The sequence below is a fragment of the Cheilinus undulatus genome, linkage group 16, assembly GCF_018320785.1.
Source record: "Cheilinus undulatus linkage group 16, ASM1832078v1, whole genome shotgun sequence".
Classification (NCBI taxonomy): Eukaryota; Metazoa; Chordata; class Actinopteri; order Labriformes; family Labridae; genus Cheilinus; species Cheilinus undulatus.
In genome coordinates this window covers 4628233-4643062 of record NC_054880.1, presented here as the reverse complement: position 1 = coordinate 4643062, position 14830 = coordinate 4628233, and the positions used below count along the sequence as shown (strand labels likewise).

At 37.2% G+C, this 14830-nt stretch overlaps 2 protein-coding genes across 3 annotated transcripts in view; both read left to right on the top strand.

Annotated features, from left to right (window-relative positions):
* Positions 1 to 5853, top strand: part of LOC121523793 (gastrula zinc finger protein XlCGF57.1-like) — a 33165-nt gene extending 27312 nt beyond the window's left edge. The window contains exons 2-3 of one of the 2 annotated variants that reach the window (XM_041808841.1): positions 926 to 1134; positions 2989 to 5853. In XM_041808841.1, the coding sequence (XP_041664775.1) occupies positions 1110 to 1134; positions 2989 to 4289 (1326 nt within the window). In that variant the 5' untranslated portion in view covers positions 926 to 1109 and the 3' untranslated portion in view covers positions 4290 to 5853. The remainder of the gene's footprint in view (positions 1 to 925; positions 1135 to 2988) is intronic. The other variant, XM_041808842.1, reaches the window with a different exon arrangement.
* Positions 5854 to 6589: 736 nt separating this feature from the next.
* Positions 6590 to 10843, top strand: LOC121523849 (oocyte zinc finger protein XlCOF6.1-like). Its single transcript, XM_041808906.1, has 2 exons — positions 6590 to 6719; positions 8806 to 10843. Exons 1-2 carry the CDS (start codon positions 6695 to 6697, stop codon positions 10029 to 10031), a joined length of 1251 nt encoding a protein of 416 aa, XP_041664840.1. The 5' UTR covers positions 6590 to 6694; the 3' UTR covers positions 10032 to 10843.
* The last annotated feature ends 3987 nt before the right edge of the window (positions 10844 to 14830 follow it).

Below are 14830 nucleotides of genomic sequence, written 5' to 3'. Positions count from 1 at the left end.
TAGAGTGGTGGGGTCTCACTTGTGTATCATTGCTCTGTTTCAAGTTTTTGGTCTCTGTGAATCTTCTTTTACTTTATTTTGCTCCAGCATATTTTTCTAGTTGTTTTTGTAATATTTCGGCTTCGTCACATCAGCCCAAAGTCTTTTAATTCCTTTTTTATAACATTCACACAGTGGAATTTAATCTCCATTTAAACCTGCATTGTCATCATAAACAGACACCTTCAGTTCACAAAATGTCTTTATTTTCTGTCAGCCTTTACATCAGACCAACACCAGACCAACTTCTGCTTTATATCAGTCATCAAATTACCAGAGCCTACAGTGTCAAAAAAACAAACAAAAAAATCTTCCACAAATTTGATGAGCAAATGAATCCCTCATGTTACAACAATGAAATTATATAACCTTTGAAATTGTCGGCCAAAAGCAGAGAACTTTTAGAACAGTATTTTAAAAATATTTTTAAATGCAGATATCATTGACAAATCAAGCTCTACCCTTTTGGTGGAAGTGTACAAGAGAGCTATTGTTGTATTATTGTTATGTTTTCTGAATGTCAGAATCTTTGAATTATCTGGTAATTCAAAGTAGTAAGTGTTGTAATCTCAGAATTAGTCAAACATAAATTCCAAGCCTTCGTTAATTCATGTTGACTTGTTCCTATGACAGGTGGTCAAATATATATTTTTTTTAATTACTATTTTAGAGCCATATAAACCATGCATGTTGTGTGAAACTTGTGAATATAACCTAAATGTATTTTGAAACGTTTTTCTAGTGGTATGACAACATCAGAATATAAAAACAAGACTAAGTAAAATCTTTAGTTTTAGTGCCAGCATTATGAACTCAAGATATAAACAATCTGATGGTTCTTGTCAATATCGGCTGATTTGAATTCTGCCATGTGTTTCGGTCTCAGGGCAGGATATTCGAAGCTTTATTCAGAAAATCCGGAAGTGTGGGCCTGAGGTCGCGTCTTTGTTTCCGGGTCATCAAGACTTTTACCGACGATCACCGTTGGCGTGTTTGGATGATCCAGTGTTCTGTAGGAGCGTTCAGAGTGGACTTTTCTCGTCCTTCCTCGACTCTTGGATGTTTGTCAAATGTCCGGGTTTCAGGCTCTTTCAGGTTTGTTTTCTTTCTTCTTCTCTAAACTTGTTTCCAGTAAATGTTTCTGAGAGCTGAGCCTTTAGCTGACTTTTACAGCTACATGCAGCACATTGTTAGCTTTGGCTAGCGCCAGATAACAATATTGCTTTGTTCCCAGGTCAGCAGAAATCGTTGCTGACTGTTGTTCGATGATTAAATGTGTGAGAGGATTTATTTTATGAAGGGTGAACTCTAAATGATGCCAGTCGGACCTTATTTGTCTGGACCACAACCTCTGCTGCTAACTGGTCTTTACTTGAGGATTTATGGTTGTTCATAGTTTTCTGCACACAAGATTAGATGAGAGCAGAATAGAATGTTAACTGGTGGCTCTGTTCACATGTGTACAACAACATTTTATTTTCCCTGCCTGAATGAAACTCAATCACACAATGACAGTCTGATATCACACATAATAGCTAGAAAAGTCAGTTCTATTAAAACGGTTTGTTTATTAATATGATATATCAAAATACTATAGCATTTGACATCTGGTCAACTTTAAAGATGAATGACCTATGTCATTTTTTTGACACCTGGCCACCTCTGGAAAAATCACCAACATCCTCAGTTGAACAGATCATGTGATCCTACCCCTTTAGTATAATGGCCTAAGTCAAGAGTGGCCACTTTAAAAGCTTGTTAATATGGCAGCCGCTTCAAAACAACAGAAATTCTACCTAGTTACTGACCATAATACCATGGTGCAGGACCCAGTCCCTACTGGGAAGTTATACAGTTTACTATAATAAATGTTAGGCTATAATTATTGCATTTTTTGTCTTTTTAGTCAGTGACATAGCGAACACCATGAAGCTAGCAGTTACTTATAATTAGCAAAGAGTGGAGAGGCTCTAGAATCTGTGGCTGCAGTGAATGTTTTTCCGAAGTGTGACACATTGGTGTAAACGTTTTATCATGTTGTGCTGGCTTTACATTCAGTTAGATAGCATTTAGATAACTATGAGCACTACATTTCCTAATGTGGGTATTCAAAATAAAAGCACTTGAGCAAAAACAACAACAGGACTTTTGTTGTGTTGCTGAGTCCAAACAGTGGGGTTAGCTCCAAAGTTTATTTTGGTGTTGCAGGAGACAAGTCTCTGCTTGGCTTCCAGACTTTCATCAGAACTCTGCGGCAGAAGTCAAACACTTTTTTTTTAACAGCCATGACCGTTACTGCTCATGAGTGTATACCTTTTTGGACACAACTATGTTGTGTTGGCCTTCCCTGTGATGATGAGTTTACTTTCAGTGCAGCGTCACAGTCGCTTATTTTCATGCATCTCTGAGCAATGTAACATGAGCAATTGTAAGGTGGGATGGCTCACTCCTCCTCAATCTCTGCACTGGAAAATATGCTGAGAACATGTTCAGAATTGAATAGCATATCCAATGAATGATGATAAATAAAACCCATTGTGGACAGATGTCACCAAATTTTGTGAACATCAGCGATTCATTACATTCCTACTCTTTAATTCTTGTCACGTACAGTATTTTCATTTCTATCAGTGTCTCCTCCTCTATCTCCGGTAGTTTTGATCATTTTGAGATGTGGCCCAAAGCTTTCTGCTTTCCCTTCTGACCAGTGAGGAAACTAACAGAACACAATGAAAGAATCAGTGGTCAAAACAGCACAGTAAAGACCAGCTGTGTTGTGAACTGTTGCGATAAAGATTTGTCTCTAAATAAAAAAAAAAAAAATAGATTGATATAATGAGATGTAAGGGGTGGGGAGGGGTCTGACAAACTAAAATATCATTTGTTACTTTGAGACGTTTTGTGGTAAAATAAAATCAGTTTTTCTTACAATGTGTTTCTGTATTTTAGTTTTTCCTGATGAGGTCCATCAGCTGTCAGTGAATAAAGAAGCGGCATGCCCTGAGCAGCAGGAGAAGAGTGAGCATCTGAAAACTGTAGATGAACCTGAGGAACTGTGGCGCAATCAAGAGAACGAGCAAATTCACATGCTAGAAGATGACGTCACCAAGTTCACTTTTGTTCCTGTCCCTGTGAAGAGTGAAGATGATGATGAGGAACCTCAGTCTTTACAGCATTATGAAAAACAAACCGAAGAGTCAGCCAGGTACTTTGATCCAGAGAGAGATTTACAACAACATTCTGAGATCAAGACCGAAGACTCTTCTGATCCAGAGACTGATGACAGCGCTGATTGGAGGGAGATGACAGAACACCAGTCAGGTTTAAAGTCAGTCAGGGAAAGCACAACAACAGGAGCAAAGATTCAAAAGAAACTGTACATCTACTCAGAGTGTGGAAAAAGATGTAAGGGTGAATTGGGTGTGATTAGACGCATGGTTTTTTATACCAAAGAAAAACCCTTCCCCTGCACTGAGTGTGGTCAGAGATTTACAAGAAAAAGAAATGTGACCTCTCATATGAGAATTCACACAGGTGAAAAACCATTTGTCTGCTCTGAGTGTGGTCAGAGATTTACCCACAAAACAAATTTGAATATTCACATGAGAATTCACACAGGAGAGAAACCATTTGTCTGCTCTGTTTGTGGCAAAAGATTTAACTGTAAAGAACGTTTGACCACACACATGGTAGGTCATACCAAAGAAAAACCCTTCCCCTGCACTGAGTGTGGTAAGAAATTTAACCGTAGAGACAGTATGATGAGACACATGAAATCTCACAAAGGAGTCAAACCTTTTGTCTGCTCTGTGTGTGGTAAAAGATTTAACTGTAACGGGCATTTGACTTCACACATGGTAGTTCATACTGAAGAAAATGCCTTCCCCTGCACTCAGTGTGGTAGGAAATTTAACCGTAAAGGCAGTATGATGAGACACATGAGAATTCACACAGGAGAGAAACCATTTGCTTGCTCTCTGTGTGGCAAAAGATTTACCAATAAAGTAGGTTTGACTGCACACATGGTAGTTCATAGTGAAGAAAAAGCCTTCCCCTGCACTGAGTGTGGTCAGAGATTTACCCTGAAAGGAAATTTAACTGTTCACATGAGAATTCACGCAGGTGAGAAACCCTTTGTCTGCTCTGTGTGTTGCAAAAGATTTACCCAACGAGCAAGTTTGACCAGACATATGCTAATTCATACCAAAGAAAAACCATTCAAGCGAGGGATTCTCATGAAGATGAAGTAGGTAAGCTAATCAAATTTCTGTTACGGTAATGAATTTATTTCCTCATCATGGCCCTAAAATTGCATAAAAAATGTGCACATGAATGATAGTTTTATCTTAATTAGTACAATTAGATTCTTGATGACATAATAAGCACAAAACATTTTGTACACAAAGGTCTCTGATTTTTTCTATAAGTTGTACCATGTTCATGAGAATCACCCAGCCGCTCGTGAAACGTGAAAAATAATGAAACAGTATCAGCAGGATTATCTTCTAGTGATGACCCAGGTTTCCATTCCTGATTACTCCCTATGGTTTCTGTAAAGGGAGGGGGTTCCTGCCATACCTGTTCATACAGACTGCGCCTTAGTCAGTCATCATTCTTGTGCATGTGAACAGCCCGTGCCAATCACCCCCTTTCTGGACCAATCACTGACCTCTGACACTTGTGTTGGTGCCAATCAATCAATCATCCTCTGTGGAGTATCAGAGCAGAGCAGGCAGCTTCAAGTTTCCCCTCATTCTCAGGACTGTTTGTTGTTCATTAATTCTGTGCGTCCATGAGAATGCAATTAAATGTCTCTTGTTCTGTTAAGCTTGTCTTTTCTGCTGTAATGCTGCTGTTCACCCTGTTATTTTTCCTTACGTTGTATATAGCGTGCACACAGACAGCTGTCTGGATTCTGCTGCTCTGTGACTGACTTATGCCAGTTCTTAGCTTGTTTCTTAACCCTTATGTATTGTTTTCATACAAAGTAATGCCTTATCTTTCTCAAGATTCCCCTCATTCTCATTAGTAGATTGATGACTCTCCCTTAAAGTTTAGAGGCTCACTTCTGTATCTTAGAGTCATCATGCTGTTCATTTGTTGTTCTGTAATTTAATATGTGAGAAACAGGATGCAGTATTTATCATTTAATCACAAACTTAAGATTTGATCTGCTTTTATTATTTTATTCTTTATTTGTAGAAACCAAATCCACAAACAAACATCAATGTACACCATCCCCTGGCTTCATCTGATATAACAACAATAGATGAGTGGCAACTCAAAGAGAGAGAGTGTGTGACTGGAGTCATTTCCTCATATTCCTGTTCTGACCGGACAACCTGTGGAGTCTGCAGATATATTCAACCAAAATATTCAATTCATACATCACTGAGGTCACAAGAGTGGTATTGAGCAACCATCACCTCCTTTACAATGGTGGGGTCTCACTCGTGTACCATTGTTCTGTTTTAAATTAATGTATCGGCAAGACTGCATTCAACTCCTGACTCCTGACTGACTCGTCTTTTAATGTATTATTTCTTGCCACAACAAGGGTGAGATTGAACACACTATTATTTCAGTCCTTGGGAGGAGCGGAAAAAACCTTCCTCTCTCCCTGCATTAAGAAGTGGTGCTTTCAAGCACACTCACTCTTATGTGCTCTCTTAACGCTGTCTTTTCTTCCAACATGTTACTCTCTCTCTCTTCTTGTGTAGTTTCCTTTTGCTATTAGTTGGCATTTCATTTTTGGCCTTTAGCTTTTTCTTTTCGTTTCCTCATGTTTTTCACCATGTCCAAACTACTGTTAAAACCAAGATGAGTGTAATGTTTTCTTAATGTCAGTAGCTTTGAATTATGTTGTAAAAGTAGTAAGTGTTGTAATCTTAGAATTAAAAGTCAAACATAAATTCCCAGTCTCTGTTAAATGAATAGCATCAATCACTCTCAAATCAAGAGCGAGAGGTGGATCTGTTTAATCATGTGTGGCATGTTTCCTCTTCCTGGAGACAATTTGTTAGGAGCTGGTACAGAGCGTCACTTCAGTCTTTGTCTCTGTGTCTAAACAACAAGAAAGATAAGTGTTTTTGTTATAAATTCCTTTTTATTGGAAGTTTCAGCCCCGAGACATAACAGTAACATTCTTAGTTTGGAAAATTTTTGAGAAGAACTCGAGTTTATTCATGTTTACTTTTTCTTATGACAGGTGGTCGAAAAATGTATATTTTTTTTGTTTAATATTTTAAAGCCATATAAACCATGCATGTTTGAAACTTGTGAATATAACCTAAATGTATTTTGAAACATTTTCCTAGAGGTATGACAACATCAGAATATAAAATCATGACTTAGTAAAATATTTTGGTTTAGTTCCAGCATTATAAACTGAAGATATGGACAATCTAATATTTTGCAAACATCGGCTGGTCTGAATTCTGCAATATGTTTCAGTCTCAGGGCAGGATATTCGAAGCTTTATTCTGAAGGCCGGAAGTGTGTGTCTGATCCTTTTAAGATTTTAAGATTTTTTGTTTCCGGGTCATGAAAACTTTTCCCGACGATCACCGTTGGCGTGTTTGGATGATCCAGTGTTCTGTAGGAGCGTTTAGAGTGGACTTTTCTCGTCCTTCTTCGACTCTTGGATGTTTGTCAAATGTCCGGGTTTCAGGCTCTTTCAGGTTTGTTTTCTTTCTTCTTCTCTAAACTTGTTTCCAGTAAATGTTTCTGAGAGCTGAGCCTTTAGCTGACTTTTACAGCTACATGCAGCACATTGTTAGCTTTGGCTAGCGCCAGATAACAATATTACTTTGTTCCCAGGTCAGCAGAAATCGTTGCTGATTGTTGTTTGATGATTAAATGTGTGAGAGGATTTTTTATGATGAGTGAACTCCAATTATGACGCCAGTCAGACTTTATTCGTCTGGACCACAACCTCTGGTGCTAACTGGTTTTTACTTGAGGATTTATGGATGTGCATAGTTTTCTGCACACAAGATTAGATGAGAGCAGAATAGAATGTTAACTGGTGGTTCTGTTCACATGTGTACAACAACATTTTATTTTCACTGCCTGAATGAAACTCAATCACACAATGACAGACTGATATCACAAATAATTGTTAGAAAATTCCGTTCTTTTAACAGATATTTTCAAACATTCTAACAAAATTCTAAGTATAAGCACTCTAAAATTTTGCATATTTTTTTCCCTTTGCTACAGTCAGCTCTTCGTGATGCTGGCCACGTCTGGTAAAATTACCAACATCCTCAGATGATCAGATCATGTGATCCTACCCCCTTTAGTTTAACAGCCTAAGTCAAGAATGTGACTTCAGCCGTTTTAAAAGATTATTTAAATGGCAGTCTCATCAGAAAGAAATAATTTCTACCTAGCTAGTGAAGTAAATGCCATGGTGCAGAACTTGCCCCCTACTGGAAGTGATGAGGTTTACTATTATAAATGTCAGGCGATAATTATTGCAGTTATTTGTCTTGTTAGTCGGTGACATAGCTAACACCATGAAGCTAGCACTTACTGATGATTAGCAATGAGTGAAGAGGTTCCAAAATCTGTGGGTGCAATGAATGTTTGTCTGACATATGACACATTTGTGACCATACTAGCATTAATTTAATCGACTGAAACTATGACTAAAATTGCTCTGATAAATTGTGAATTACACTCTGACATCAGTGTGGTCCATTCACATGTGATAAGCAAAGTCTGCCACACACTTAAATTTACAGACATCTCTAAAGAGAACATAAGCATGCTGCATGGCTGCAGCAATGAAATACAAAGTGGATTTTTATTTCTAAAGGTCATATAAAAATGCAGTGTTGTGCACATCGTGTTCTGCCAGTGATGTTTGCTTCATGTGTTCTACACAGACTGTTAACCAGTTTACAATAGACAACAAAAATGTGCTTTTTCCCTCATGTTTATTAACATTTTTAGCACTGTAGCAGCTGTCCCTGACTAATAAACTAGTGAAACATCTCCCCTGTTCCTGTATTACCCATCGAGGTCATGTAATTCAGTTGTGTATCTGCAGCTGATCAGACAGAGAAGAAGAGAGAAAGTGGAGCATCCCTCTTGTTAATGTAGAGAGGTAGATGTCTGATGTTAAATATGAACCTCTCCTGTTACCTTTAACAGAAGAGAATAGCCTATATGTGTCAAAACTTTGTTAATCTCCTACACAACCTCTTTTTTTAAAATCATAAAAAGGAGCAGAAAAACTGCATAGACTGTAAAACACATAAGTGCCCAATGATTGTAAGGAGGTGAGATGGCTCACATCTCTGCACTGGAAAACAATGCAATGAACATGTTCAGAATTGAGCATATCAATGAATGATCATAAATAAAATCCACTGTTGACAGATGTCACCAAATTTTGTAGACGTCAGCGATTCATTAAATTCCTACTCTTTAATTCTTGTCACATATTTTAATTTCTATCGGCGTTTCCTCTTCCATGTCTGGTAGTTTTGATCATTTTGAGATTTGGCCCAAAGCTTTCTGCTTTCCTCTCTGACCAGTGAGGAAACTTCCAAAGTACAATGAACGATGCAGTGATCAAAACAGCACAGCCAAAACCAGTAGTTTCTGTGAACTGTTGAAATAAAGACTTGTCTTTAGATGGAAAACCTTTTTTTATTGATATAATGAGATGCACAAGCTAAAATATCATTCATTACTTTAAGATGTTTTGTGTTAAAATAAAATCAGTTTGTCTTATGATGTGTTTCTGTATTTTAGTTTTTCCTGATGAGGTCCATCAGCTGTCAGTGAATAAAGAAGCGGCATGCCCTGAGCAGCAGGAGAGGAGTGAGCATCTGAAAATTAAAGATGAATCTGAGAAACTGTGGAGCAATCAAGAGAGAGAGCAAATTCAGAGGCTTGAAGATGACATCATCAGGTTCACTTTTGTTCCTGTCCCTGTGAAGGAAGAAGATGATGAAGAGGAACCTCAGTTTTCACAGCATCCTCAAAAACAAACCAAAGAGTCAGCCAGGTACTTTGATCCAGAGAGAGATTTACAACAACATTCTGAGGTCAAGACTGAAGACTCTTCTGATCCAGAGACTGATGACAGCGCTGATTGGACAGAGATGACAGAAGACCAGTCAGGTTTAAATTCAGTCAGGGAAAGCACAAAAAGGAGAGCAAAGATTCAAAAGAAATTGTATATCTACTCAGAGTGTGGAAATAGATTTAAGGGTAAAATGGGTATGATTAGAGGCATGGTTGTTCATACTAAAAACAAACCTTGGTGCTGCTCTGTGTGTGGTCAGAGATTTACCCAAAAAGGAAGTATGATCGCTCACATGAGAATTCACACAGGAGAAAAACCATTTGTTTGCTCTTTTTGCGGTCAGAGATTTACCAGAAAAGGAGGTTTAACTGTTCACTTAAGAATTCACACAAGGGAGAAACCATTTGTCTGCTCTTATTGTGGGCAGAGATTTACTAAAAAAGGAACTCTAACTGATCACATGAGAATTCACACAGGAGAGAAACCTTTTCGCTGCTCTAGTTGTAGTGAGAGATTTACCCAAAAGGAAGGTTTAACTCGTCACATGAGAATTCACACTGGAGAGAAACCATTTGTCTGCTCTGTGTGTTGTCATAGCTTTACCCAAAAAGGAACTTTAACTGATCACATGAGAATTCACACAGGAGAAAAACCATTTGTCTGCTCTGTGTGTGGTCAGAGTTTTACTCAAAAAAGAGCTTTAACTGTTCACATGAGAAGTCACACAGGAGAGAAACCATTTGTCTGCTCTGTGTGTGGTCAGAGTTTTACTCAAAATGGAAGTTTAACTGCTCACATGAGAATTCACACAGGAGAGAAACCATTTGTGTGCTCTGTGTGTGGCAAAAGATTCACCCGTCAATTTCTTTTAACCAAACATAAGGAAAATCATAACAGAGAAAACCCCTTCAGTCACCCTCAGTGTGGTGAGAAATTTACAAAAAAATGAATTATGACTAAAGAAGTCAAAAGTTCTCAAACCATCACTACAACTCACCTTTGACCCCTAGATTGTAAACTTTCAAGGTTTTCCATTGAACTGTTAATGCATTCTCTCTCTGGACACACCAACAAGAACCAGATGTTGCTCAGAAATACCTGAGTACATGTCCTGCTTGACTGGAAGAGTTTAGACTAAAGATCTCATCGCTGCTGTAAACATATTTTTTTCATTAAGACATTTTGGACATATTTGGATGAGATATAGAAAATGGAGCATAACAGATTTCTTTCTCTGATAATCCTTGTAAAAGCTAAGATACAAAGTTTCAACTGTGAATCAAAATCTTCCGTGGATGAACAGTGACGTCTACTGTTTGTTCTTGTCTTCACACCTTTTTACACTGGCAACTTCTTAATGCCATAATGTCACAGTTCAAAATACTTTCTATGTTTTTATCACCTTTTTATCCCAGTTTATTTGTATAGCATGCATTTTGATAAGATAGTCATATGGTATTGTACACCCGCTTATGCTATTCCTTTTATCCTTATATAATCATTACTCATTGTTAATGTAGAGTTTTAGTAACCTGACATGCCTGACATGCATGGGAAAGCTTCAATAGGAAATGTTTGAGAAAAGGCAGAGGCTTTGAAAAAACTCAGAGTGTAATTGGATGAATGTTCTGTTTGTCACACTCTACGGGCCAATCAGAGCAACAAAACACATGACATAGCCGCTATCAAGGTGTGCTTGCGCAGCTAAGGAATAATGTGAAACATGGCAGCTACAGACATGTTAGTACTCGACTTTTGTTGTTTTTGAAAAGAAAGCAACTCGCTGCTGTTCTTTGTTCTTCTCTTAACAAAGAAATGTTGTCAAGTTCTGATAAAACTGGTGCTTTAGCAGCATCCACGCTAATCTCTTCCTCCATAACTGCACCAGCTCTTGCTGCTGCTTGTTTACATCACAACTCTGCCGTGCCTGAAAGTACTGCCCCTCGTCGCTGATTGGTCCTGTCACTTTCTAACCAGGCCCCAGATGGGAGCTTTGCAAGATGGATTTGCCAGTGAAACACAAGGAAACAGGCGTATCCATCTGCTTTGCAAGGTTAGAATTTTAGTTATTAAGAGTCAAACACTACTAAGAAGATTGAGTTAGTCCATAAGCTGTCCAAGCTTTTGGTCACTGTGAATCTTCTTCAGCTTTTTTTTTTTTTTTTTTTTAGCTCCAGCGTATTTTTCTAGTTGTTTCTGTAATTTTATGGCGTGGTCACAGCAGCCTGAAGTCTTTTCAATCCTTTTTATAACCTCATCCTGAACACCCAGACTTCAAACAAGACACCTTCTGTTCTCAAAATCTCATTTTTGTTTCTCTCTCAGCATTAACATCACCAGACCAACTTTTGCCTAGCATCAGAGATGTGAAAATCCCAGAACCTACAGTGTCAAATAGTTTTTCCACAAATTTGATGATCAAATGAATCCCTTATGTTACAACAACAAAATTATATAAGTTTTGACACTTTCAGCCAAAAGACAAAGAACATTTAGAAAATATTTTAAAAAACATTTATAAATTCAGATATGATTCATAGATCAAGCTCTCCCCTTTTTGGTCAGACTAAACAAAAGCTATTGTTGAACCAAGATGAGTGTAATGTTTCCTAAATGCCAGTAGCTTTGAATTATGTGTTAAAAGTAGTAAGTGTTGTAATCTCAGAATTAAAAGTGAAACATAATTTCTCAGTCTTATTTCTTAAATGAATTGCATCAATCACTCTCAAATCAAGAGGGAGAGGTGGATCTGTTTAACCATGTGTGGCATGTTTCTCTTCCTGGAGGCAATTTCTTAGGAGCTGGTACAGAGCGTCACTTCAGCCTTTGTCTCTATGTCTAAACAACAAGACTAACAAGAATTATACAGTGCTTAACAAATTTATTATACCACCACCCAAAGTAAGGTTTATGCCACAGTTGCCCTAAATAACAGCATTGGTAATTACCAAAATCATTTTTTATGTTTCTGCAATGGTTAATACACCAATATGTAGAAGCTCTTTAACTGAAATGATATTTTTAATGCTAAAATATAATAATTATTATTGTTATCCACGAATTTTCAAATTTACTGATTTACAAAAAAATTGAAAAAATAGTAAAGCACATTAATATTTCTTGATTAATATGGCAAATTATAGTTATTTACTTGCATTCCTGAAGAGGAAAATGAGTTTTAGTAGTTGAATGTTATGCTTGATTAATTTCTGACTTCTCAGGGAAGCCCAGTGAGCTGGCTCAAATTTTGGTGAATTCAGTTTGAAATCCCTCATTCCTGTTCAAAATGGTAAAACGTGGAGAGCTGACTGAAAATGAAAGAGTCCGCATTAAAGCACTTTATGATGCAGCTGTCGCATAGACCTTACTTTGGGTGGTGGTCTAATAAATTTGTTATGCACTGTATGTGATTTACTTATACAATGCTTTTTATAGAAGATTTAGCCCTTTTTAGTAACATTTTTAGTTCTGACAATTTTTGAAAAGAATTCTAAAGTATTCATGTTGACTTTTTCTTTTGACAGGTGGTCAAACAAATGGGTCAATCTACCTTTTTAAAAAACCACATCAACTATTCATGTTATCAGAAACATTTTTCTAAATTCAATATGAGATTTGACAACATCCGAATAAAAATATTGTCCAAGTAAAGTCTTTAGTTTAAGTGCCAACATTATGAAATCAAAATATGAACTATCTGATGTTTCTTTTGTAAATGTAGGCTGACCTGAATCCTGCCATATGTTCCGTTTTCGAAGCTTTATTCTGAAGGCCGGAAGTATGTGCCTGATTGAGCTTTTTGTTTCCGGGCCGTGAAGGTTTCGTTCTACCGAGAATTGTTGCCGTGTTTGGATAATCCAGTGTTCTGTAGGAGCGTTCAGAGTGGACTTTTCTCGTCCTTCTTCGACTCTTGGATGTTTGTCAAATGTCCGGCTTTCAGGCTCTTTCAGGTTTGTTTTCTTTCTTCTTCTCTAAACTTGTTTCCAGTAAATGTTTCTGAGAGCTGAGCCTTTAGCTAACTTTCACAGCTACATGTAGCACATTGTTAGCTTTGGCTAGCTCCAGATAACAATATTGCTTTGTTCCCAGGTCTGCAGAAATCGTTGCTGACTGTTGTTTGATGATTAAATGTGTGAGAGGGTTTTTTTTTTATGATGAGTGAACTCTAATTATGACGCCAGTCGGACCTTATTCTTCCGAGTCACAACCTCTGGTGCTAACTGGTCTTTAATAGAGGATTTATGGTTGTTCATAGTTTTCTGCACACAAGAATAGATGAGAGCAGAATAGAATGTTAACTGGTGGTTCTGTTCAGATGTGTACAACAACATTCTAGTTTCACTTTTTGAATGAAACTCAATCACACAATGACAGTCTGATATCTCAAATAACAGCTATAAAAGTTAGTTTTATTAATCAGATATATTTAATAAACTTTCTAACAACATGATAAATAAAAATACTGTAACATTTCACATCTGGTCATCTTTCTAAATTAATGAATTGTGACATTTTTTTGACAAAGGTTATTCTTATTTTTCTTTGCTTCAGTCAGCTCTTCATGATGCTGGCCATCTCTGGTAAAATCACCAACATCCTCAGTTGATCAGATCATGTGATCCTACCCCTTTAGAATAATGGCCTAAGTCAAGGGTGTGACTTTAGCCATTTATAAAGCTTATTAAAATGGCAGCCACTTCAAAAAGAAGAACTTCTACCTAGTTACTGAAATCAGTGCCACGATGCAGAACTTGGCCCCTACTGGTAGGTGATAAGGTTTACTGTAATAAATGTTAGGCTATAATATAACAGTTTTTTTTGTCTTTTTAGTGGGTGAAACAGCGAACACCATGAATCTAGCGCTGATAATTAGCAAAGAGTGGAGAGGCTCCAGAATCTGTGGCTGCAGTGAAAGTTTTTCTGAAGTGTGACACATTTATTACTATACTAGTGTTAATTTCATCAACTGAAACTATTAGTAAAATAGCTTTGATTATTTGTGAATGATCCCCTGATGTCATTGTTTCTGCTTTCCTCTCTGACCAGTGAGGAAACTTACAAAGTACAATGAAAGAATCAGTGGTTAAAACAGCACAGTCAACACCTTCTGTTTTTGTGAAATGTTGAGATAAAGACTTGTCTCTAGATGAAAAAAAGTTTGATTGATAAAATGAGATGTAGGGGGTGGGGAGGGGCCTTGACAAACTAAAAATTCAGTTCAATTCAACTTTATTTATATAGCACATTTAAAACAACCACGGTTGACCAAAGTGCTTTACAGTATAAAAGCAAAATATAAAACAAGAATACATTACTATTAAATAGTAAAATTAATAAAAATAGAACATTATGAAGTAATAGTAAAAGTAAAAGTAACATCTAAAATCTGTTGGGATAAAATATTCTCATCCTGAACTGAAATCCAAGGAGAATAGATGAGTTTTTAACAATGATTTAAAATGTTGTAGAGTTTGAGCAGATCTTACATGAAAGGTTAAGCTCTCCCACAATTTTGGGGCAGCTACTGCAAAAGCTCGGTCTCCCCTTGTTTTTAGTCTTGTTTTGGGCACATCCATGAGCAACTGATTGGCAGACCTCAGAGCTCTGACTGGGATGTGAACATGAAGCAGTTCACATAAATATGTTGGTGCAAAACCATGAAGAGCTTTGTAAGCTAATAGAAGAATCTTAAATTCAATCCTGTGGTGGACAGGAAGCCAATGCAGAGAGAGCAACACTGGAGTAATG

Bases quoted from the DNA above. Each gene is read 5' to 3' on its own strand.
- LOC121523849 (XM_041808906.1), top strand. From the start codon at position 6,695: ATGTCCGGGTTTCAGGCTCTTTCAG. The intron at 6,720-8,805 runs GTTTGTTTTCTT...TCTGTATTTTAG, and splicing joins CGGGTTTCAGGCTCTTTCAG to TTTTTCCTGATGAGGTCCAT.